The 27,819-nt window shown below is 37.5% G+C and overlaps 1 protein-coding gene across 2 annotated transcripts; it reads left to right on the forward strand.

Moving 5' to 3' along the window:
• Window positions 1–4: 4 nt before the first annotated feature.
• Window positions 5–27,793, forward strand: cops2 (COP9 signalosome subunit 2). Of its 2 annotated transcripts, none has more exons than XM_061883767.1 (13): window positions 5–187; window positions 636–749; window positions 828–905; window positions 2,776–2,901; window positions 2,989–3,078; window positions 3,155–3,295; window positions 5,138–5,312; window positions 5,409–5,587; window positions 5,752–5,804; window positions 6,042–6,139; window positions 25,177–25,259; window positions 26,936–26,994; window positions 27,329–27,793. In XM_061883767.1, exons 1-13 carry the CDS (start codon window positions 134–136, stop codon window positions 27,471–27,473), a joined length of 1,395 nt encoding a protein of 464 aa, XP_061739751.1. In that variant the 5' UTR covers window positions 5–133; the 3' UTR covers window positions 27,474–27,793. The 2 variants fall into 2 exon arrangements, with proteins under 2 accessions (XP_061739751.1, XP_061739758.1); XM_061883774.1 differs by having other exon boundaries at window positions 7–187; window positions 3,155–3,232.
• The last annotated feature ends 26 nt before the right edge of the window (window positions 27,794–27,819 follow it).

The raw sequence follows: 27,819 nt of genomic DNA on the forward strand, positions 1-27,819 counted from the left end.
GCGCCATCTATGGACGAAAACTAGTTCCTCGCGCCTCCTGCCAGCCCGTCACACCACCTCCCCATCGCCGCAAAACACAGCACAGGCCGGGGCAACTATTTTTCTCTCAACAAGGACAACAAGGACTGTCACAATGTCTGACATGGAAGACGATTTCATGTGTGACGACGAAGAAGACTACGACCTGGTATTTATTTCCAAAGTCACCAAACTGTGCCTTTTTTGTTCAATTGAGCGCTAACTGGAAAGTGCCGACAGAGCATGCTAGCTAGCGCTAGCCAGTGGGGCTAATACGAAAGCACAAGTCTCACGTTAGCTTGCTAGCCGACTACACTCTCTCCACGCTAGTTGTTGCGACCATACATCCGACCAACACTTATAAACATGAAGGGTGTGTGGTAGTTTATTGAAACTTTACTCATTCTGCAGCTATTGTGTCTGAAACCCGGCAGTAGGAAGCATTGCAGCCGGCTAGTTAGCGCGCATAGACGTTTGCTAACTTTAGCATGCGCTCGTAATAGCAGAATGTCAGACGGGGACATTGTATAGTGCTTATCTCAATTTGAGGTGTGTTTACTTTTCAAATTCAACTATAAGACTTCAAGATTTTGAGGTGCACATGTGCTAAAATTCAGGAATACTCAGAAGACAGCAATTCAGAGCCAAATGTCGACCTGGAGAACCAGTATTACAACTCCAAAGCACTGAAGGAGGATGATCCCAAAGGAGCGCTCAGCAGTTTTCAGAAGGTGCAGTCCTCCCAAATCAAGTGTGCCTCACTCACTTTTCAAGTAACAATATTTTTATCGTCGTATTATGTTTCTTAGGTGCTGGAATTGGAAGGAGAGAAAGGTGAATGGGGTTTCAAGGCACTGAAACAGATGATTAAAATCAACTTTAAGCTGGTAAGCAACATCTAGAATGCAACTGATTGTAGATCAACATGTATTCATCCTGTAATGAGAAAATGGTATGGTTGCAGTGAAGGTTTCACATACATTAACAGAAGCTTAAATGTAATGAAAACTGAAAATTAGTAATTGTACATATTGCACACTAACAATTGCACTATGTATGGAAAGAGGACAGCGTGGCGCAGTGGTAGAGTGGCCGTGCGCAACCTGAGGGTCGCTGGTTCAATCCCCACCTAGTACCAACCTCGTCACGTCCATTGTGTCCTGAGCAAGACACTTCACCCTTGCTCCTGATGGGTGCTGGTTAGCGCCTTGCATGGCAGCTCCCTCCGTCAGTGTGTAAATGTGTGTGTGAATGGGTAAATGTGGAAGTAGTGTCAAAGCGCTTTGAGTACCTTGAAGGTAGAAAAGAGCTATACAAGTACAACCCATTTATCATTTATTTATTTACTATCACTTGTAGTACACGCCAAGAAAAAAACATGCTCACAGTAATCGATAAGTGTGTTGTGAAGTCTTTTGGCTGTGGGCAGGAAGGACATGTGGTAACGCTCCTTGTACTGTGGAGGTAACGGTCCACTGCTAAAAGAGTTTTTCCTCAGGGCTTCCACAGTGACTGTTTCCATGCACTAAACTAGCCTGATTTCTCAAATAGTTAATTTCTTTGCATTTTCGCTTGTTTCCTTATAGCACGGATGAATGTATTGCTTTTCCGGTTGACCTATGAGGTCACACCAAAACAAGACATCTTGTCGGTTCCTCACAAGTCATTTGCTCTGTTCTTTTTGTACCTGATGTCCGCTGAAAAATTGGCACAGATTACAAATACTATGTCTCAAATGGCTTTGCTGGTGTTAAATAGCAGACAGCATCAAAAAATGATCTGAGATTGCGCTACGAACTACCAAGAAGGTCTTTGAGTTGCTGGATTGATTGGATTCCGAAACAAAGACTGATGGGAGAAAGTTGTTTTGAAGGAGTTCCCAGACAGACGATAATGTAAAGAAAACTTTTAAATATCTTGAAGTTTATTCAATAAACTCTGTGGATTGATGGAATGAGTTTTAAGTCAGAAGGAAAAGACTGTTTGTACTGCTTCAAATGAGGGTTTGCTATTGTTCTGTACAAGCTTGCTAGTTGTGTGTGTTATTGTGAACCAGTGTGGAGTGCACAAATGCAGGGTGAAGAGGTTTGTGTACGCTTTATTCTTTGCCTTGCAATAAAGCTGCTTCGCTTCCATTTCACTCCTTTTTGTTTGGGAGTCCGAAGGAAGCCGTCATTCTCATTTCCTTAGCTACCTCTTTAAATAAATCTCTGTTTTTTTCCCTCCCTTTGATGCACTTCAAAATGTTCCGTTCTTTTCATTTCTAAAGGAAATAAACAGTCTCCTCTTCATTCTGATTGTGGGTTATGTCACGTGCGTTGAGACTGGCTCATGCGCGACACGATAGGTACCTTGCGGCAGTACACACCCCCTCCTTGAGAGATCTGGTTTTCAATCGTATTATATAGGCGTGTTAGTCTGACTTTTCAAAAGCCAAACACAATCAGAATAAGGTGGTTCCATGGGTTATAGAATGCATCTTTTGAGTCGCATTATTTGAGAAATCAGACTAATTTCCTGCATGGAAACGAGGTCACTGTCGCATAAAATACTATCTATCTATCCATCAACTTGGTCGGCCACTTGCTTTATGCTGTCTAGTGGGCACCTTAGGACAGAGTCAGCTCTTTTATTCAGTTTATTAAGTCTGTTCCTGTCTCTGATTGTACTGCCCCCACTACAGCAAATAATGCCATAGAACACAACAGAAGGCACCACAGTGCCAGATTTTAGTTATTTTGTGTCTTATCTTTGCAGACTAATTTCCCAGAGATGATGAACAGATACAAACAGTTGCTTACGTACATCAGAAGTGCAGTCACCAGAAACTACTCGGAGAAGTCCATCAACTCCATTCTGGACTATATCTCTACCTCCAAACAGGTAATGAGAGAGTATTTTGGTTAAAAATGTACTGTAAATTAAACATGCAATTTGTACTATCCTGAAATGACTTCCATGTGTTACCAGATGGATTTGCTACAGGAGTTTTATGAAACTACATTGGATGCGTTAAAGGATGCAAAAAATGACAGACTTTGGTTTAAAACCAACACAAAGGTTATTAACTTACTTGCGGTCTATATTCATTTTTTCTAGTAAAACAAATAGATCAACTGTGCTTTTTACTCTGCAGCTTGGTAAGTTGTATCTGGAAAGGGAAGAGTATGGGAAGCTGCAAAAAATCCTGAGGCAGTTACATCAATCTTGCCAGGTAACCAGTCTTTCATCTGATCCATACCATCTTTTAAATCCGCTGTCTTCAAATGAGAATGTGGTATGTCGCGGTTCCATTACTTGTTAATTGCATGGGAATTCAGTTTTTGACAATAAGTTGCATAAATTTGGGGCATTTTATAAAACACATATTAACTATAAGTATGACTGGTGCATAAGAATAACTGTCACTTATAGCATAGTGGTTAACTCATGTGACGGTGTGAAGAGTTGTCCGTTTATATATCTTCCCTTTCATTGACTGGCGAACTACTCAGGATGTAGTCTACGAACAATTTGCAGTCATGTTGTTATGATATAATATACATTCAATGACAGCTAACACAAACTCTCCAAATTGCTATTATTTGTTTATACCCAAAGCTAATGCGCATGCATGTGTACATAGTTACGTCGTGAAAGCCTAGAAGCTGTAAGAGGGCAGGAAATACTGTGTATTATACAATGGAAAGTTAGCGCACTCCAGACATCTGTGCAAATGTTGCAAACAGCCCTTTTAAGCAAGACACACCCAATCGGGAATATTTCAGCTTCCAATTGGATGGACAATGTGAGCCTGAAGGAGTGAGACTGCGCGATCACGTGATGGGCAACAAAAAGAAATCACAGCACTAACAAATGAACAAATGATGACCGACCTCTTATTTTCCAAATGGGAAAAAAATACACTACAAAATGTTCAGTATTAATTTAAGTAAAATTTTTGTTTACCGAAATGTCCATTTTATTAATTTTTGTATTTATTTAGGATAACAAACTTAACATTCCAAGTACAATACAAGGATAAACAATTCTACATTCATGATAAACAAACGTTTATATCCTCTTAAATGGTTACTTGCAATATTATTATATAATGAAATATTAAATTATAAACAGTAGGGGTGTGGGAAAAAATCGATTCAAATGCAAATCGAATCGTTTACGTTGTGCGATTCAGAATCGATTCTCATTTAAAAAAAATCAATTTTAAAATTGTATTTATTTTTATTTTTATTTTTTATCAATCCAACAGTATATTCAACAACAGTATCAATATTAATTATAATTTCAGCATAGCAGTGATTAAAAATCCCTCACTGACATTATCATTAGACATTTATAAAAATAATAAAAAAGAACAATAGTGTCACAGTGGCTTACACTTGCATCGCATCTCATAAGCTTGACAACACACTGTGTCCAATGTTTTCACAAACATAAAATAAATCATATTTTTGGTTCATTTAATAGTTAAAACAAATTTACATTATTGCAATCAGTTGATAAAACATTGTCCTTTACAATTTATAAAAGCTTTTTTTTTTTCAAAAATCTACTACTCTGCTAGCATGTGAGCAGACTGGGGTAGATCCTGCTGAAATCCTATGTATTGAATGAATACAGAATCGTTTTGAATCGGAAAAATATCGTTTTTGAATCGAGAATCGAATCGAATTGGAAAAAATCGATATATTATCGAATCGTGACCCCAAGAATCGATTTTGAATTGAATCGTGGGACACCCAAAGATTAACAGCCCTAATAAACAGTATATAGTTTTTTCAGGTAATGCTTTAGTTTAGGAGCATTAAGTAGACAAAAGCTCTATATTTGTCTGCATAAAGCCAAACATTTTTTAAGTAGATTTTTTAATTTGAAGCATTTTTATGCATAAAATATAAAAATCGCAAATCAAATGGCAATTTTGGAGAAAAAAATTGCAATCAGGTTTTTTCTCAAATTAGTGCAGCCCTGACATTTACACATTTAAGAATTTCTGTGCCATTTCTGATGTCTGCAAATGCATTTTTTCTGAGTAAAACATGTTCTATGTTTTAAAAATATAAGATTATGTTTGAACGTACCTTTTAATGTAGCTGTACTGTCTTATTTATCACAGACAGATGATGGAGAGGATGACCTGAAGAAAGGCACACAATTGTTGGAGATCTACGCTTTGGAAATTCAGATGTACACAGCACAAAAAAACAACAAGAAATTGAAAGCCTTGTATGAGCAGTCGCTACATATTAAATCTGCCATTCCTCATCCATTAATAATGGGCGTTATCCGAGGTAAAAGGTTGTTTGTTCAGTAAATGTTCTTAAATTGCACTGCATTTTTACAAAGTTTTCCAAATGAATGATCTGTGCTTGTATGGCCCTCAACAGAGTGCGGGGGAAAAATGCATTTGAGAGAGGGAGAGTTTGAGAAAGCTCACACGGATTTCTTTGAGGCCTTTAAAAATTACGATGAGTCTGGAAGCCCGAGAAGGACAACGTGTCTGAAATACCTGGTGCTCGCCAACATGCTAATGAAGTCAGGAATAAATCCTTTTGATTCACAAGAGGTGTGATATTTTGCAGTCACTTTTTTTTGTAAATGCTTATGTCACCACGTTTTTTTTTAGTCATTTTTAGGAAGCCGAAATTCTGAATCTTTGTTTTAAAAATGTGGAACACTGGAATCACTTTGTATCCGGCCTAACATGTTCTTGATGTTTCTCTTTCAAAGGCCAAACCATACAAAAATGACCCAGAGATTCTAGCAATGACAAACTTAGTAAGGTAAAAACACATTAATATATCATCGTGCATGTTTTCGTTTTATTATTTATTTATTATATTATTTCCTTAAAATTTCTTTAAAACCTGACTTTAACCTAAAATCTTCCTGATTGGTCATCTGCTTTGCTCTTTGTTTTGTTGTACTTTGGAACTCTATTTAGTTTAAGGATAGCAGACGCTGTCCCTAAGTAATGAAGATCAGGTGTGTTTATTAATAGTGACTGTTTTTCTCCCCAGCGCCTACCAGAACAATGACATCACTGAATTTGAGAAAATCTTGAAAACAAATCACAGTAACATAATGGATGACCCCTTCATCAGAGAGCACATAGAGGGTGAGTTATGATAGCTACTTCCAAGAATATCTTCCCAATGGGTCAATGACAAATAAGCTTCTAAAATATATTTTTTAAATTTATGTAATTAACATTTTAAGTCTTGATAGTTACATAGCATTTCTGGAACTTTGGCAAATATATTTTAGTCAAAATATGTTAGTGTGTCCACGCCATTGTTTTCCCGATTTCAGTATTTTGTTACCGGTAACAAAAGTATTTCTGTACTTTTCTAAATAAAGGGGACCACAAAACATGTCATTATTGGCTTTATTTTAACAAAAAATCTTACGGAACATTAAACATATGTTTCTTATTGCAAGTTTGTCCTTAATAAAATAGTAATCATACAAGACAACTTGACGTTTAGTAGTAAGTAAACAAACAAAAACTCCTAATTAGTCTGCTGACGTATGCAGTAACATATTGTGTCATTTATCATTCTATTATTTTGTCAACATTGTTAAGGGCAAGTGGTAGAAAATGAATTATTAATCTACTTGTTCATTTACTGTTAAAATCTATTTACTTTCTCTTTTTACATGTTATATCTACACTTCTGTTAAAATGTAATAATCACTAATTCTTCTGTTGTTTGATACTTTACATTGGTTTTGGATGATACCACAAATTTGGGTATCAATCCAATACCAAGTAGTTACAGGATCATACATTGGTCATATTCAAAGTCCTCATGTGTCCAGGGACATACTGTATTTCCTGAGTTTATGAACATAATATAACTTTTTTTAAACGAAAGATTTGAACACAATAAATATCGATGTAATCATAGTAGTACCGAGTAGTTCCTTTATTGTACTTGGTATCATTACAGTAGATGTTAGGTGTAGATTCAACAATGGCGTTTGTTTGTATTGTAGCATCCCAGAAGAGTTGGTGCTGCAGGGAATTTTGTGAATTTGTTCTGTGCAAATATTCTCCCAAATTGTGTCTGTCATTGTGGTTTCACTGTATGGCATATGTTTATGACAGTGTTGGCGCTGTTCATACGGTCACCCTTAGTGTGACATGTATGGCTGTTGATTAAGTATGAACTTCATTCACATGTGAACATCCATCCAGCCATCCATTTCCTACCGCTTATTCCCTTTTGGGGTTGTGGGGGGCGCTGGCGCCTATCTCAGCTACAATCGGGTGGAAGGCGGGGTACACCCTGGACAAGTCGCCACCTCATGTAATCAGTGTGTTCTAAGTTAAGATGGCTGCCTTAATGGTTAAAGATTGGGCATAATGAAATATTGTGGTGACTTTGTCAACAATAGACAATATTGTACTTATTCATTATCATGGCTCCGATGTGCCGTGGTGTCAAGTGAAGCATGTAGAGCTATCACGTGTGCCCTACAGGGTTGATACTTGAAGTAATCGCACTTGATTTGTATCCATGGAGAGAAGGATTATTGATATTGAAGTAGCTAGCAATGTCTTAAAGCACCTCTTCTTTAGGGCGTTCAGCAGCCATGTCTTAAAGCACCTCCTCTTGAGGGCGTTCTGCATGACATGACGTAACGATGGGTGGAGGACCGGTACTTTTTAGAGGCGGTATAGTAAATGGTGAATGGATTATACAAACCCCGTTTCCATATGAGTTGGGAAATTGTGTTAGATGTAATTATAAATGGAATACAATGATTTTCAAATCCTTTTCAACCCATATTCAATTCAATGCACTACAAAGACTAGATATTTGATGATCGAACTCATAAACTATACTTTTTTTTGAAAATAATAATTAACTTAGAATTTCATGGTTGCAATACGTGCCAAAGTATTGGCACGTGATGTAACACCACTGTGTTACATCACCTTTTCTTTTAACAACACTCAAAAAACGTTTGGGAACTGAGGAATCTAATTGTTGAAGCTTTGAAAGTGGAATTCTTTCTCATTCTTGTTTTATGTCGAGCTCTAGTCGTTCAACAGTTTTTGCTGTCGTATTTTACACTTCATAATGCGCCACACATTTTCGATGCGAGACAGGTCTGGACTGCAGGCGGGCCAGGAAAGTACCCGCAGTCTTTTACTACGAAACCACGCTGTTGTAACACGTGGCTTGGCATTGTCTTGCTGAAATAAATGGTTGCATCCATGATAACATTGCTTGGAAGAGAACATATGTTGCTCCAAAACCTGTATGGACCATTCAGCATTAATGATGCTTTCACAGATGTATAAATTGCCCATGCCTTGGGCACTAATACACCCCCATACCGTCACAGATGCTGGCTTTTGAACTTTGCGCCTATAATAATCCGGGTGGTTATTTTCCTCTTTGTTCCGGAGGACACCACGTCCACAGTTTCCAAATATAATTTGAAATGTGGACTTGTCAGACCACAAAACACTTTTCCACTTTGCACCAGTCCATCTTAGATGAGTTCGGGCCTCGCGAAGCCAGCGGCGTTCCTTGGTGTTGTTGATAAATGGGTTTTGCTTTGCATAGCAGAGTTTTAACTTGCACTTACAGATGTAGCAACCAACTGTAGTTACTTACAGTGGTTTTATGAAGTGTTCCTGAGCCCATTTGGTGATATCCTTTACACACTGATGTCGGTTTTTAATGCAGTACCGCCTGAGGGATCAAAGGTCCTTAATATCATCGCTTACGTGCAGTGATTTCTCCAGATTCTCTGAACCTTTTGATGATTTTACGGACCGTAGATGGTAAAATCCCTAAATTCCTTGCAATAGCTCGTTGAGAAATGTTGTTCTAAAACTGTTCGACAATTTGCTTACAAATTGGTGAACCTCGCCCCAATCCTTGTTTGTGAATTACTTAGCATTTCATGGAAGCTGCTTTTATACCCAATCATGGCACCCACCTGTTCCCAATTAGCCTGCACACCTGTGGGATGTTCCAAATAAGTGTTTGATGAGCATTTCTCAACTTCATCAGTATTTATTGCCACCTTTCCCAACTTCTTTGTCGCTTGTTGCTGGCATCAAATTCTAAAGTTAATGATTATTTGCAAAAAAAAATGTTTATCAGTTTGAACATCAAATATGTTGTCTTTGTTGCATATTCAACTGAATATGGATTGAAAATGATTTGCATATCCTTGTGTTCCGTTTGTATTTACATCTAACACAATTTCCCAACTCATTTGGAAATGGGGTTTGTACTTGTATAGCGCTTTTCTACCTTCAAAGTAGGGCTGGGCGATATATCGATATAAACGATATATCGCAGGTTTGTCTTTGTGCGATATAGAAAATGAGTATATCGTAATATTCGATTATATGTTCTCACACAGTTGCTTTTAGCTGCGGGCATTACATTACTGGCGTTTCTCACTCCTCGTCTCTCCTTCTCACAGAGACGGAAATCAAGCCCGCCTTCTTACATTTGACACATACTGTCGCGCGTTTAGCGTCATACACTCTCGCCGACCAGAGAGGTAGCAGCATGGTTAACATTAGCTGAGGCAGGTCGAGCGGAGCGGAGCTTGTGACAATACAAGAGAGAGAGTGCGAAACTGATCACAAATCGAGGAAGAACAATAAATGCCCAAAATAAAGAGCAGGGGATCCATCAACTGGCGGTGGTTTGGCTTCAATTGGGAAGATATTCAGCAGACAACAGCAATATGCAAAGTATGCAGCAGAAGTGTTACTACAAAAAGGTAGCAACACTATTAATTTGTTGTTTCATTTAAAAAGTCACCCGTAAGAGAATGAAGAGTATTTAATAAATACAGTTTTGGTCAATTGACTTAGTTGTGATTTCCCTCTCTGCATGAAAGTTTAAAAGTAGCATATATTAATGCAGTATGAAGAAGGTTTTAATGTAGACACATAGAATCATCATACTGCTGTGATTATATGCATCAAGTGTTCATTTAGGGCCAAGGCAAAATATCGTAATATATATCGTATATCGCAATATGGCATAAAAATATTGCGATATTAATAAAAGCCAGTATCGCCCAGCCCTACTTCAAGGTACTCAAAGCGCTTTGAGACTATTTCCACATTCACCCATTCACACATTGATGCAAGAGTGAAGTGCCTTGCTTAAGGACACAACAGACGTGACGAGGTTGTTAGAAGGTAGGGATTGAACCAGGAACCCTCAGGTTGCCGGCACGGCCACTCCCCCAACCATGCCATGTTGTCCCCAGTACCAAATAAGATTAATTAGTGTCGCTATACAATACTAATACCGGTATACCGTACAGCCCGAGTCCACGCCATTATTATTTTGTGATTGTGTGTTTCAAATACTGTAATTCAACAATATTGCTTTCAAGTGAATAGGTATTAAGTATTTTTTACCGCCGAACCTTTCATTACATTTATATAGTCTTACCAATATAAAAATAACTGAAGGTATCCGCGGGATATTTAAAAGTCTTAAATCCAAAAATTTGAATTTAATGATATTCAATAAAATGTCTCAAATTCTCCTGAAATCCTTCTATAATTTCATTAAAGGTCTTAAATATGATTTTGACAGGTCTTAAAAATCTAATAACTGTCCTTTTATTTAAAACATCCATAAACTTCATTCTTGCTTTTCAATGTTTTGATTTTTGAGGACGTTATAAAGTAACTACAAAACGTAACCAAATAGGCTATCCGTGATGCCCCGTTCAGAATTTATCTCGCACCATCAGCTAGTGTGCTGTGCGCGTGCAGCTGTGTGTTGTTACAGTTTAGCATAGCAGCAGAGAAAACAAGGCCTACAGCAAAGCCAAAATTACTTGCATAAGATGGGTAAGTGCAAGTTCAACGATTTGTGGCTCAAGAGTGATTATTTAATGCATATTTAAGGCCGGCGAATGGAAATATATAAAGTGTGAAGAGCCCACATGTGGAGTCATTGAGGAGGGATGCGTTTGTAAACATTGTGGGGCAAGTGAATGGAATGATAATGTAAAAGTAAAAAATCTGGAATAAGTCCATGACAAAAGATCCTGAAACGTTACAAATACTTGCACAACTATACAAGGATCAACTTAACTCCAGCAAAGGAGTGTTATGTGGGTAAAGTGACGCCAATTGCAGAAGTAGAATAGATAGAATAGAATAGAATAGAATGAACTTTATTGTCATTATATTTGCATATAACGAGATTAAAGACTCCAATTTAAGGTGCGGTAGTGGGAACAAATATGGGGTGAAATAAATGACATAAGAGGTAAAAAGGAAAAACTAACAATTGAAATAAACAGACGACTATCCAATAAAAATAATAAGCAATTCTGTACAATATACAAAACACTATAGAAGTACAAAATACAAATACTGTACAATATACAGAACAAGACAGGAGTACCGAAGTAATAAATAACAATCAGTGACGAACGTATTGCACTCGAAGGGTAGTATTGCACGGTAGGGTATTAGGGCATTATATTGTATAGAGGTGAATTATTATTGTTATAAGTTAGAGTTCAACATGGTGACAGCTTTGGGAAAGAAGCTGTCTCTGAGCCTGTTTGTTCTGGCTCTGATGCACCTGTAGCGCCTGCCTGATGGTAGCAAGTCGAACAGGTGGAAGCCAGGGTGTGTGCTGTCCTTGGTAATGTTTTTTGCTCTGTTGAGGCAACGGGAGTTGTGTAAGTCCTTCAGGGAGGGCAGGGGACAGCCGATGATTTTTTGTGCCGACTTTATGACCCTCTGAATCGCCTGTTTGTCTGCTTCAGTGCAGCTGGCGTACCACACTGTTATGGAGTACGTCAGCAGGCTTTCGACAGCCGAGCGATAGAAGGTCACCATCAGCTGCCTCTCCAGTCTGTTCTTCCTCAGCACCCTCAGGAAATGGAGTCTCCGCTGGGCCTTCCGGATGACCGCAGTTGTATTTTGGGTCCAGGACAGTTCAGCAGATATGAGGGTGCCGAGGAACTTGAAGGAGCTGACTCTCTCCACCTCCTCGCCTTTGATGTAGAGGGGGGCGGGGTCTGCAGTGTTTTTCCTGAAGTCAAAGATGAGTTCCTTGGTTTTTGTGGTGTTAAGTGCCAAATTATTCACTGAACACCACGCTGATAGTTTCTGGACCTCATCTCTGTATGCAAACTCATCCCCCCCTGTAATGGGACCCACTACCGTTGTGTCATCGGCGAACTTGATGATGGTGTTCTCCGAGTGGGCTGGACTACAGTCATGGGTGTAGAGGGAGTACAGCAAAGGGCTCAGCACACAGCCCTGTGGGGAACCGATATTGAGTGTGCGGGGGGAGGAGAGATGGGGGCCAAGTTTTACTGTCTGAGGTCGGTTGGTCAGGAAGTCCTTAATCCAAAGACAGGTGGGTGAGGGTAGGCCTAAGTCCAGCAGTTTGGTGACCAGGATGTCTGGAATGATGGTATTGAAGGCGGAGCTATAGTCAATGAAAAGCATCCTGACATAGCTCCCCCGGTGTTCCAGGTGGCTCAGTGTGGAGTGGAGAGCCATGGATATGGCGTCATCCGTGGATCTGTTTGCCCGGTAGGCAAACTGCTATGGGTCTAGGGTGGGGGGGAGGCAGGCTTGGATGTGGTGGAGGACCAGCCTCTCGAAGCACTTCATGATGACAGGTGTGAGTGCTACTGGGCGATAGTCATTGAGGTTGTTTGTGGCAGCTTTCTTGGGTACAGGGATGATTGTGGCAGATTTAAAGCAGGGTGGGATGAATGCCTGTGCCAAGGAGAGGTTGAAGAGGACGGTGATAATGTAGGAGAGCTGGTCGGCGCATGCTTTGAGCACCTTCCTGGGTACACCGTCTGGACCAGTCGCCTTCCTGGGGTTCACTGCCTTGAGCACCCGCCTGACCTCGTGCTCCTCAAGAATGAGTGTGGGGGGGTTGGGGGTGCTGGTGGTGGTGTGGCTGTGACTGATTGTGATGTCTTAAAGCGTGCAAAAAAGCAGTTCAGCTCCTCTGCTAGCGATGCATCCCAGTCCCCGGTGACTGCGTCACAGCCTTTGTAATTGGTCAAGTAGATCAATATGAAATGTATACTAGTGGAATCATACTATTACATACAGTAGGTACACTCTAATTTATCTGTGGTAGTACTGTACTCACAGCAGTAAAATGGTAAATATATATATATTCATACATACATATATAATTCTATTATATTATTTCTAGCAGAGATGTCTGATAATGGCTTTTTTGCCGATATTCAGATATTGTCCAACTCTTAATTACCGATATCAGCTTGGATTTTGGGATATGCTCTCCCTGAGAGAGCATGAGGATGTTAAGGTGGGCGGGGTTGAGGTGGCGTGGTTGAGTTGGGGGGGTATCAGGGGGTGTATATTGTAAAGTCCCGGAAGAGTTAGTGCTGCAAGGGGTGCTCGGTATTTGTTCTGTTGTGTTAAGGTGCGGATGTTTTCCTGTAATGTGTTTGTCATTCTTGTTTGGTGTGGGTTCACAGTGTGGCGCATATTTATAACAGTGTTAAAGTTGTTTATACGGCCACCTAGAGCTGGGCGCTGTAGCCTTTTTTTAATATCTCGATATTTGTAGGCTATATCGCGATACACAATATATATCTCGATATTTTGCCTTAGCCTTGAATGAACACTTGATCTATTTAATCACAGCAGTATGAGGATTCTATTTGTCTACATTAAAACATTTTTGTTCATACTGCATTAATATATGCTCATTTTAAACTTTCACGCAGTGAAGGAAATCACTACTAAGTCAATTGACCAAAACTGTATTTATTAAATAGTTATTGAGCAGTGGCACAAACATTAATCTCATTTCAAAACAGAAAGTGCAAGATTGTCCGAGACGTTTTAAAACAAGCTATGAGTGCACTTTTGCGCAAGATGTCACTAAGATGACATATCAAAACGACAGTAAATTAAAGTGCACTTTTTGTACAGAACATCACTACAATAGTTTAAAACTAATAAAGTGCACTTTTGTGCATGAGTTTGTTAGGTGTGTGGCACTGAATGGAGATGTTGACATTCGGAGTAAACACTTTTCATTCTCTAGCAGGTGACTTTTCAAATGATGCTACATATTAGCAATAATGCTACTTTTGGTAGCAACGCTATTGTTTCCCACAGGTCAGGCATCTATTTGTGGTGGTGTGGTCGGGCGGCGGCGATGACCAAGAAGAACGCGGAGTTGGAATATAATTACAACACTTTATGTACATATTTATATAATATTTACATATTTATACAATATGTAACTACAAGCTCAATTCATAGACAGAGTCCCATTGCTTTTATGAGCGGTCGAGCGAGTCAAAAGCCGAAAAAAAAAAAATCTATTTGTGGCGGACGTAATTCTTTCGTGGCGGGCCGCCACAAATACATGAATGTGTGGGAAACCCTGAACGTTTTAGCAATACACTTGACAAATTACGGTTGTCTGTTCGACATATTCCCACTTAAAGCCAAACCACTCCCAGACAATGGACCCCCTGCTGTTTTTGGGGGGGATTAATTCTTCCTTCATTTGTTACCAGATTCGCACCTTCTTTCTTTCGTATTACCGCTAGCATTACAGCTAACGTAACCCATGCAGCTCCGTCCACGATGGCGTATACGTATATGACGTATGACGTGACAGTATGTGACGTGTGTAAAAAGGTGCGCTTGTCTGTCTGTGAGAAGGAGAGACATCAGAGTGGGAAGAGCCTGTAGTGAAATGCCAGCAGCTAAAAGCAACTTCGTGAGAATGTATACTGAAATATCACGATCATTTTCTATATCGCACAGAGACAAACCCGCGCTATATCGAGTATATCTATATATCGCCCAGCCCTATGGCCACCCTCAGTGTGACCTGTATGGCTGTTGACCAATTTTGCCTTGCATTCACTCTTGTGTGTGAAATGTCGTAGATATGGGATTGGGCCAGCACGCAAAGGCTGTGCCTTTTAAAGCTCGCCCACAACATTATTGTCTTGGTGGAAATCGGGAAAAAATTCGGGAAAATGGTTACCCCGGGAGATTTCCGGGAGTCTCCCGGGAAAATCGGAAGGGTTGGCAAGTATGACTGGGAGACGCAACTGTTCTGTACTGCTTCCTACGTCCGTGTACCATTCCGTACAGCGGCGTTTTAAAAAGTCATATATTTTACTTTTTGAATCCGATACCGATAATTTTCGATATTACTTTTCAAAGCATTTATCAGACATCTCCAATTTCTAGTATTTATTCCAATAATTTCAGGTCAGCTTGTCATGCCTAATCTTTTTTTCAAGTTTATACGGCAACCAACATTAAAATCTTCAAAGGTTGTCTGTTTAGTGTCACACTAAACAGATGGTGGGGTGCGGAAAGCAAGGTAGATTTGCGAATGTCATCCTTGATCCGTCCATCCATTTTCTACCGCTTATTCCATTTGAGGTTGAGGGGGGCACAAATGTCATCTTGTCATGCTAAAATAGAAACTAGTCCTTGTTTATCAGCAATATGTTTTCAAAAAAGTCACAAAACAGGGGAACATTTATATCAATTAATTTATTCATAAACGTGAGTGTTAATGTTGTCCGTCGGTTTTGTCCCTGCGATGAAGTGGCGACTTGTTCAGTGTGTACCCAACCTTTCGCCCATGTGCAGCTGGGATAGGCTATAGCATGTGAGGAACCGTAACAATAATGGTGGGTTTCAACCACGAGACCCCAGGTGGCAGGCAAACATTCAGTATGGCTACTGTTAATTCACTTTAAGCAGCGCAGATCTGAGCGTACTTTAAAGGTTTGGTGGCGATTATACAAGCTAAGTAAAATCCAAAGATAGGTGAATCTCATGGAATGGATCCATAGAACTCTTAATTTTTTTGTCAAGCTTTAAAATATTAAACATCACCGAAGTGGACTTTCAAAGCTATCTGATCGACCACATCTAATTCTACATTTGCAAAAAGGAGAAGTATGAAATTATAGAGACAAACAAATTAAGCATTAAGCCATGAAAAACAATGTTCGGACTTATTTGTGCATCGGTAAATAACGCATATGATGCTGTCACTACCGTCACAAAATTGTTTTAGTTTCTGTACGTCAGGCAATTCACTTCTAACTTTTACTTTAGTACCTCAACTTAAAGAGTAACTGCACGATCACAATCCTTATGTGAGACCAGAACACGTTTGTACTTTTTATGCATTCTAACTCATAAATAAACACTAGCAAAAATCAATTTAACAATGAAGGTAATATGGATTTCATCTATTTTGTCTCTCAAGGCACATTTATAATAACTTGTAATATTTATGTATTTTAGTAATTTTAAGTCACAGGTCGCCAACCTGTCGATCGCGATTTATTAGTCGATCTTTGGGACCCTACCAGTTGATCGCAAAAATAGTAGAAAAATATATTTATTAATATGACATCAGTGACACTACCACCCGAAAAGTGACAAACAGACCCACCAACAGGCACACACTTTAACTCCTGAACACACCCGCAAGCCTCGCCTCTCTCTTCAGCTTCTCATCCCTCCGCTGTCAACATTGTGGCCACACCGAGCTACCATGGCCGCATACGTTATCCGCTCATCTCGCAAACGCATGTGGAATGATGTGCACAAAAAGCTGCAACAATGCATTAAGACAGACTTTTTGTAAAGCATCGGACATTTTCTAGCATCCAACATCGAACAACTCTTTTATCAACCACAACCTTCGTCGCTCGACTGCGACAGGAAGCTAACAAGCCAAGTACGAGAGTCCTTGAACATTGCTCCAAAGTACGGATTATGTGTTGATCTATTGTGCATACAAAAGTAAACATCGACATGTGCTAAGGTAGTAATATATGATAAAACAAGGCATCAGCTAGAGAAGGACTTCCCTGTTCATCACCTCTTTATCACATAAGAAAAGCCCACAACTATATCTGCTGATGTTGCTACTCTCTGTGCTGCCGTAATTTGACTCACTTCCCATAAGTAACCATAGGATGAACAAATATATTACATTACTAAGATTATACTGGCTATAAGCAGTTGGCTTCTACAGCTGGGGTGACCAAAGTGCGGCACAGGGGCCATCTGTGACTCGTTTGTCATTGGCCCTCATCACATTGAAAAAAAAAAAGAAAAAACACTAGCAAAAATTGGGAAAACAGAAAAAAACACAGTGAGGAAAAAAACTAAACGTTGAACACAAAGCTTTTTCTTTTAAAAAAAACAACACAAAAAATCTTACATATACATATTGATATGTATACAAATATATGTATATATGTGAGATGTCACGGTATGAACATTTCTTATCACGGTTATTGTGACCAAAATTATCATGGTTATCAATGATATTGCGCTTTTTTAAATGTGCTCAAAATTTTCAAAAAGTACCTCAACTAAAATATTTCAGCCAAATTTTATTTTAAAAAACATTATCATTAACATTATTTAAAGAAACATTTATATAAAAACACTGTTTCATGGACCTCAAGTAGAAATTGAATGTGCATATAAAAGCAAGACAAGGGTTGTAAACAAAGTAATATGGCAGAAAAAAAACATAAATAAATGTGAACATTGTGCAAAAGAGAACTTTATAGACATTAGAGATAAAAATAAAATAAAGACAAATGTGCGTGTGCGTGCGTGCGGGCTGGTGAGTATATATATCCATCCATCCATTTTCTACCGCTTATTCCCTTTCGGGGTTGCGGGGGGTGCTGGCGCCTATCTCAGCTACAATCGGGCGGAAGGCGGGGTACACCCTGGACAAGTCGCCACCTCATCACAGGGCCAACACAGATAGACAGACAACATTCACACTCACATTCACACACTAGGGCCAATTTAGTGTTGCCAATCAACTTATCCCCAGGTGCATGTCTTTGGAAGTGGGAGGAAGCCGGAGTACCCGGAGGGAACCCACGCATTCACGGGGAGAACATGCAAACTCCACACAGAAAGATCCCGAGCCTGGATTTGAACCCAGGACTGCAGGAACTTCGTATTGTGAGGCAGACGCACTAACCCCTCTGCCACCGTGAAGCCGAGTATATATATATATATATATATATATATATATATATATATATATATATATGTATGTATATATATATATATATATATATATATATATATATGTATATATATATATATATATATGTATATATATATATATATATATGTATATATATATATATATATATATATATATATATATATGTATATATATATATATATATATGTATATATATATATATATATATATATATTTATATATATATATATATATATATATATATATATATATATATATATATGTATATATATATATATATATGTATATATATGTGTGTGTATGTATGTATATTAGGGATGTCCAATAAATTAGCTTTCACAAAGTAAAATTTATGACTTTTTAAAACTCCGCTGTACGGAGTGGTACAGAAGCAGTTGTGTCTCCCAGTCAGCAGCCTCTCCCCTCTCCCACACACAACACAGGAGTTGCAGCACAACTGCAGAATGAGAGGTTTACTGACGACGCTTTATGACCTCATCAAACCGCCGCGAGTGTATATATATATATATATATGTATATACATATATATATATATGTATATGTGTGTGTGTATATGTATATATATATATGTGTGTGTGTGTGTATATGTATATATATATATGTGTATATGTGTGTGTATATATACTGTATGTGTGTGTGTATATATGTATGTGTGTGTGTGTGTGTATATATATATATATATATATATACACACACAGGTGCTGTTCATATTATTAGAATATCATGAAGCAGTTGATTTATTTCAGTAATTATATTCAGAACGTGAAACTTACATATTATATCAATTCATTACACACACAGTGATATATTTGAAATGTTTATTTCTTTAAATTTTGATGATTAGTACTGACAATTACTGAAAATCCCAAATTCAGTATCTCAGAAAATTAGAATATTAGTTACGACTAGTACCAAAAAATATTTTTTAGAAATCTGGGCCAACTGAAAAGTATGAACATGGAAAGTTTCAGCATGTACGTCAATCAATACTTAGTTGCAGCTCCTTTTGCCTGAATTGCTGCAGCAATACGGCGTGGAATGGAGTCGACCAGTCTGTTGCACTCCTCAGGTGTTATGAGAGCCCAGGTTGCTTTAATAGTGGCCTTCAGCTCTTCAGCATTGTTGGGTCTGGCATCTCGCATCTTCCGCTTCACAATACCCCATAGGTTTTTTATGGGGTTAAGGCAGTGGTTCTCAAACTTTTTTTGTCATCCCCCACTTTGGATAAGGGGGAGTTTTCAAGCCCCACCTGCCCCCATCGCCCCAACAGAACGCTAATGCCAAGTTTAACATTTTCATATTTATTGAACGTCAAGTAACATTCAAGTTGTATACATTCAAACTCAATAACGTAAAACAACATCAAGTTCAATAATAAATAAAATAACTGTGCAGCTGCGGTATAACTTGCATCAAGTTAAATAATAAATAGAATAACTATTCTGCCAGTTTTCTTTGAAAGAAATCAAGTGGCTTATTGACGTGATTGAGGTGTGTGGTCTCGAGGTGTCTCTTTAATTTGTTGGGTCTCATGCTGTCTGCTGCAAGCGGTTTTAGACACAGAACACATAGGGGTCTCTCCTCTGCCCCACCACTATAGCTGTGAATCCAAGAGCAAGATACCCTTCATATTTTCTTTGCGGTTGGCTTTTTGGTTGATTAAGCCCGTCAGATTTTTGTTTCTCTGCAGGCGCTGGCTCTGATTTGACGACTTTTGAGGTGCGAGTCACAAATTTATCCATTGTGTGTAATTGTGGTCCACACATTAGCCTGCTACTCATCCGCGTGAAAGATTGTTCCGCTTAGCCCCGCCCCCATTAGTTACTGTTGCTATATCTGTCAAACTTTCGGTCCTACCTAGAAATTTAAAGCCTAGAGGAAAAATAAGTAATTCACATTTATTACATAACAGATTTCACAGACAGAATCACAGTGATTTACAGTGTGTATAGAAAATGAAAGCATAGTAAAAAAAAAAAAATCTAATATAATTAAAAAAAATTTTTAAATGCGATTTCTTCCCGTTCCTCCATCCCACCTGTCACACTTTGAAAAACGCTGGGTTAAGGTCAGGTGAGTTTGCAGGCCAATCAAGAACAGGGATACCATGGTCCTTAAACCAGGTACTGGTAGATTTGGCACTGTGTGCAGGTGCCAAGTCATGTTGAAAAAATGAAATCTTCACCTCCATAAAATTGGTCCGCGGCACGCAGCATAAAGTGTTCTAAAACACAGTGGACCAACACCAGCAGATGACATGGCACCCCAGACCATTACCGATTGTGGAAATTTGACACTGGACTTCAGGCAACGTGGATTCTGTGCCTCTCCTGTCTTCCTCCAGACTCTGGGACCTTGATTTCCAAAGGAGATACAAAATTTACTTTCATCTGAAAACATAACTTTGGACCACTCAGCAGCAGTCCAGTCCTTTTTGTCTTGAGCCCAGGCGAGACGCTTTTGATGTTGTCTCTTATTCAAGAGTGGCTTTACACAAGGAATGCGACAGCTGAAGCCCATATCTTGCATACGTCGGTGCGTGGTGGTTCTTGAAGCACTGACTCCAGCTGCAGTCCACTTTTCGTGGATCTCCCCCACATTTTTGAATCGGTTTTGTTTGACAATCCTCTCCAGGGCGTGGTTATCCCTTTTGCTTGTACACTTTTTTCTACCACATCTTTGTCTTCCCTTCGCCTCTCTATTAATGTGCTTGGACACAGAGCTCTGGGAATATCCAACCTCTTTGGCAATGACCTTTTGTGTCTTGCCCTCCTTCTTTAAAGTATCAATGGTCATCTTTTGGACAGTTGTCAAGTCAGCAGTCTTTCCCCATGATTGTGTGTCATACAGAATCAAAACGAGAGACCATTTAAAGGCTTTTCCAGGTGTTTTGAGTTAGTTAGCTAATTAGAGTGTAGCACCAGGTGTCTTCAATATCAGACCTTTTCACCATATTCTAATTTTCTGAGATGTTGAATTTAGGGTTTTCATTGGTTGTCAGCTATAATCATCTCCTTTTTGGCAAAAAACACTTGAAATGTATCAGTCTGTTTGGAATGAATGTATACATTCTACAAGTTTGACTTTCTAAATGGAATTAATGAAATAAATCAACTTTTTCATGATATTCTAATAATATGACCAGCACCTGTGTGTGTGTGTGTGTGTGTGTGTGTGTGTGTGTGTGTGTGTGTGTGTGTGTGTGTGTGTGTGTGTGTGTATACATATATATATATATATTAGGGCTGCGAATCTTTGGGTGTCCCACGATTCGATTCAATATCGATTCTTGGGGTCGCGATTCGATAATATATAGATTTTTTCTGATTCAGCGCGATTCTCGATTCAAAAACAATATTTTTCCGGATTCAAAACGATTCTGTGTTCATTCAATACATAGGATTTCAGCAGGATCTACCCCAGTCTGCTGACATGCTAGCAGAGTAGTAGATTTAAAAAAAACAAAAAAACTTTTATACTTATAAAGGACAATGTTTTATCAACTGATTGCAATAATGTAAATTAGTTTTAACTATTAAACGAACCAAAAATATGACTTATTTTATCTTTGTGAAAACATTGTGTTGTCAAGATTATGAGATGCGATGCAAGTGTAAGCCACTGTGACACTATTGTTATTTTTTTAAATTTTTTATAAATGTCTAATGAAAATGTAAATGAGGGATTTTTAATGACTGTTATGCTGAAATTAAAACTAATATTGATACTGTTGTTGATAATATTCATTTTTGTTTCGCTACTTTTGGTTTGTTCTGTGTCGTGTTTGTGTCTCCTCTCAATTGCACTGTTTATTGCAGTTCTGAGTGTTGCTGGGTAAGGTTTGGTTTTGGAATTGGATTGCATTGTTATGGTATTGCTGTGTAGTGGTTTGTTGGATTGATAAAAAAAATGAATAAATAAAAAAATTTCAATAGATTTTTTTTTAAATGAGAATCGATTCTGGATCGCACAACGTATTCGATTCGATTCGAATCGATTTTTTCCCACATCCCTAATATATATATATATATATATATATATATATATATATATATATATATATATATATGTATGTATATGTATATATGTATGTATGTATATGTATATAAATATATGTATATGTATGTATGTATATGTATATATGTATGTATGTATATGTGTATATATCTATATATATGTATATATAATGTATATATATGTATATGTATGTATGTATATGTGTATATGTATGTATATGTATATATATATATATATATATATATATATATATATATATATATATATATGTGTGTGTGTATATATGTATATATATATATATATATATATATATATATATATATATATACTGTAATGTGTATATATATGTATGTAAGGAAATTACCATATTTTCAAGCAACAAACCGTGGATCACTAAGGAACTAAAAAGTGTCATAAACAGGAAGGGAACATGCAGGAAAGGAAAGACATCAACCGAATGGTAAGAAACGAGATATGGTAGAACACAAATATACCAGGCAGTTTGGAAAGGAACAAAAGCAATGACTTCCAATTGTTAAATATAAATATTTGGGGACATTTTTTGGCGACCAATTCAAGTTTAATGTTAACACAGATTTTCTCGTGAAGCGAGCACAACAGAGTATTCATTCTCAGGAAGCTAAATTATTTCTATGTCAGGCCTGTTATATTCTGTTGTTTTTATTTATTTATATTTATTAAGAGTCTTATGTGTTTTTCTTTTTTTTGTTGGTTTCACTGTCTTTCAGTTAAAGACCAAAACAGCCTGACTAGTAATTTTAAATCTTTCTCTAAGATTACCGAAGTAAAACTAAGAGACTTAAATTTATTCTGCAACCAGCAAAACCTCCGAAAAACAAAGAGCATTTCAGCCTTCCCGAGCGATGTCTTTGCTGGTGAATTCTCTCTGTTGCTTTCAGGGTGACGTTATGCCCTTCCATTGTGTCAAACAAATCTCTTTTCTATATCATTCATCCCCTCTACACTCAGTCTCTTAAACTTAAACTCTTAAACGACACCCTGTTGCTCAAAATTAATTGCTCCTTGAAGGATTAATAAAGTTGTTGAATCGAATTAACTTGTCCCTAGTGTATTTCGCTCTCTGCCTGAATCCAGCTAGGATAGGCCCAAGCACCCCCGAGACCCCGAGAGGGACAGCCGTTAGAATATGGATGGATGGATTAAAAATCAATTTTCTACCGATTGTCCCTCATAATTTTGACAAAATAATAGAATAAAGAAATTACACAATATGTTACTGCATAAATCAGCAGTCAGATTTGTCTGTATATATGTATATATATTTATTTATTTATTTATTTTTTTTTTCATGAGAGACAACGATGACTTCTTTGGGAAGAATTATTATCCAGAACCCTACCTTTTTAAGCCGGAACATACAGAGGATGAGCTACGCTTTTTAAAAGCTGTGTGACAAAGCAGATCCAGCTCTAAAACATAATGTAGTAGTGTTATTAAGTGCTAAACAAGAAATAAAAACTACAAACTAGGGCTGCACGATTTTGAGATAAAAGCAATTGCAACTTTTCTTTGAAATTAATGAAAATGCTGTAAACTGCGTAAATAGTGAATGAAAGAAGAAGACATGTTATTTATGTATGTATGTTTGTTGACATGTTAAAGGTGTTTAATGAAAATACTAGCATGTTTAAGACACACATTACTTTCTATAACGAAAACAATAATATAAGATGACTTGCATTGATTGAAAATAGACAGGAGTCACAGTAGTGCTAATAACGTCCACATTTCCACAAGTGTGGATAACTTCACACTCGGTTTTTATCCACTTTACAAGAAATGAACTGACTGCAAATGCCGTAGCTTGCTAGCTTGTGTGCACTAGCATTTTGAGACTCTTATTTTGTTAGGGCAGGCAGGATGGGGCAGCACTTTTATTGTGAAGACAGAAACTGTGCATTCGGTCTTTCCGCTTTTGACAGCAGGTTTGGTGCGAACGTTTGTTGAAATATAATGTGTTTCTCTATGGAGGTTAATGTGTGTCTTTATTACAAAGCTTTTCTTTTTTTTTACACTGAATTTGTGTAACAGAATTTTTTATGTTTGAATTTTGTGAACTGATTTTTTTATACCAAATTATGCTGACAATTTCAGTGGAAAAAAAATCACTGTATAAAACTTCAATGTAAAAAAAAAAAAGAGTTTCTTGCCAATTTGTTATATATTTTTAATACCGGAATTTGGGCTAGTTTGATCATCTTTCATTGCACTTAGAATTATGATTTCTTTTACTTGCTAAACCATAAATTTGTTTTTTTTTTTACTAACATTCCTATTGTTACTGCATATCATTGTTTTAGTTTTTCTTAGATTAAGGATGGTCTGTTTTTTTTGTCAAATCATTTCTTTAATTTATTAATTTAGTTTTTGTATTAGCTCTTGTGTATTGTCTTTTGAAAAAATTTGGTTGTATCATTTGCAAATAGTACGAACTTTAAATCATTTGTACCTTGACAAATGTGAGTTGTTTAGAGACTTAACAAATTAGGTCCCAGTATTAGTTCTTGAGGTACTCCACAAGACATGTTTAGCGCAGTAGACCTATTTGCGTCTAGTTTCACGCATTGCTCCGTGTTGGGTAAGTAGCTTCCTACCCAATTCAAGACCAACCGTTTGATGCCATACCATTTTAATTTATTTAAAATGTTATGGTTAATTCACCCAGTGACTGTGTGTGTTTTCTCCGGGTTCTCTAGCTTCCTTCCACCTCCAAAGACATGCACCTGGGGATAGGCTGTCTATTGCATTAGTAATCGCTTCAGTTATTTTGATTAGTGCCGTAAATATTTAAATGTTGGCTCTGTATTTGTATTGGCTGTTTGTAAGACTTCCATTTAAATTAATGTATTGTCAAATGTGTTGTTTTTTTAAAAAAAATAAAATTTTTAAGTTTTTAAGTATTTTTTTTAAATCTGAAAGTAAGAAAAACAGGCCTGTAGTTTGTAAAATTAAGCACTTAAACACAAAATGTGTTATGTTATTGATCGTAATACAGTTGTTTTTCTCTTTGCAGAACTGCTGCGGAACATTAGAACTCAAGTACTTATCAAACTCATCAAACCATACACAAGAATACACATCCCTTTTATTTCTAAGGTAAGACTCTTGGTTCACAACTTTTTTCCCTTTTTTCTATGGCCAAGACTGTTATATTTGAAAAGTGAGATAAATTAATTTGAAAATTTGTACTCTGCAAGTATGTCTGTATTAATATAAGTGATGTGCAAACAGCTTCACTTAAATTATTCAACACCCATTCTAAAATATTTATTGCTTTGTTTCATACATGTGCAGTATTTTGCAACAAACCAACAAAACAACTGAAATACCTCAACACATCAAATATTACAAACTGTCACGCGCAGGGTGTGGCAAGCGTCGAGCAGATCACTGCACATACGCGACACTCCAGGTGCTGCATGGAAATGGGAATTTACAGCTTGGCTGTTGAAATAAAAAATGTATCCTCGGTGCTGTCAAAACAGCCTTCACTTCTCTTTGGCATTATTTCTTTCATTGATAACCGCATGACATAGCCTATATATAAAGTGTTGGTTTGAACTGAATTAGTTCCTAAGTTACCTGAAGGTGACGTGATAGGGGACGCCCCTTAACCTTTTGCTGATTGGTCCGCCATGAGGCCACGTCCTTCCAACGCGCTCCACTTAAAAAAAAATGTCAAGAGTCTGGCTCTGAAAAAACAAGATTTGATTCTAAATAAAAAGGATTTGAATCTTCAAAAAAAAAAACATGCTCAAAAAAAATATATGAATATAAAGACTCCATTCAAAATAATTTTAGTTGTGAATCAAAGTTATATTCAACCTAAAAAAATATGTTCAACTTTTATATGAAATACACTTTTTTTATTTTTTTTATTCAACATCAAAACTTGAACTTTTGGTTTCAGTTATTTTCAAGTGAAAAATTATTGGGTCTGATTATGCTTTATTAACATCATCCTTGTTAAAGTCTTGAGTTCTTAAAGTCTTGAATGATATGCTTTGTCAAAGGTCATCTTTTTGAGTCTTGCAACTTTTGCTGCCTATTTTTCATAAAATGTTATATGGTGTATAAGGTAAGGCTGTGAAAGTATGGCAAAATCTCAATCATGGTTAAAGGGGCGAATTGCAATTTTCTCAAAACCAGAAAATACAACAACCACGCTAACGGTTAGCTAAGGTTAATTACCCCGAGTGGTTACATAAAACGTACATTTTTAAAGTGCCTATATTTTTCACAATTAATAATTATATTGAATAAAAATTGCTTGTTGGTCTGTTGGAGTTATCCTCAATGACGTTTATATGTTGGGGACAAGATGGGACAGTGTCATGTGGCTACACCTGATTTTCTGGAAGCCATCACACTTTTGCAACACCTGGGTGTCTGTCTTGTAACTACAAAACCAGTAGTGTATTTTAGGGGGATAGTGTGTTTATTAGTAAATAAGAAGAATTACGAGGGTGGAAAAACTGAAATATCCGACACAACAGTTTTGTCTCTTAGAAGCTTTAAATGTCAGATTTGTTTATTTTTCATTTAATCACCCAGCCCTATTGTAAAGGCAAATGTGCATCCTTGATAACATGGACTTCAGGCTGGGGTGGAGTACAGGAAACAATACCACTTACTGATGTGACTCAGGTGTTATTTTTCATGACTGCTGTAATATTTTTGTTATCTTAAGACGCAAATGAGCACTTTGTTAGTAATGTAAATTTACATAATATCAATGTACATGATTACCTCCCCACTGTTGTGTCTCTCAGGAGCTGAATATTGATGTTTGTGATGTGGAAAGTCTGCTGGTCCAGTGCATTTTGGATAAGTACGTATCTTTTTTTTTTTTTTTTGCCTTACACGATCCATCCATCCTCCAATCCATTTTCTACTGCTTGTCCCTCTTTTGGTCACGGGGGGTGTAAAGCCTATCTCAGCTGCAGTTAGAGGAAATAAATGTCACTTTTATTATTTTAGTGTTCCTTTCTGCCCTTCCAAAACAGGGTGAATAGTGACATTTTTGATGTGACAATTTCTTTGATTTATAATACAATGTAAACCGGAAGTAAATACAATTGTTCTGTCCTATGTCAAGAAGTGCAGACCTGGCTGCTAGTTTTAGCTGTTATTTAGCTCGCTGTTTGATTTTGTTTGTTTTCCAGCACAATCCACGGGCGAATCGACCAAGTCAACCAGCTATTAGAACTAGACTACCAGAAGAGAGGAGGGGCTCGCTACACAGCTTTAGACAAATGGACAAATCAGCTGAACTCTCTCAACCAAGCCATTGTGAGCAAGCTCACATGATGCCATTACAAATCAAGAGACAAGGAAAAATGGCATGTTTGAATACATCCATCAAGAATGCTACTGTGCTTCAGACGAGACACCGCAAGATTTGAATACAGGCACTGATTTCAAGAAGACTGAAAACCCAGCGGATGAGTTCAAACTGTGTTGTTTCGTCCTGATGAGAGGAAATCACTGAGACTTGTTTTTCATGTACCAGATTGGCAGATCCATGTGCAGATATTTTGGTTGTCCAATGTGTATGAGAAAACATACACAGTATTTTAATGTATACTGTTGCCTGTTGGTAATAAACAAAGTCCTCTCAGCACTTAAAAGATTAGGCTTGAATGGAGTATTTTCA

Source organism: Nerophis ophidion, linkage group LG02, assembly GCF_033978795.1.
Source record: "Nerophis ophidion isolate RoL-2023_Sa linkage group LG02, RoL_Noph_v1.0, whole genome shotgun sequence".
Taxonomy (NCBI): domain Eukaryota; kingdom Metazoa; phylum Chordata; class Actinopteri; order Syngnathiformes; family Syngnathidae; genus Nerophis; species Nerophis ophidion.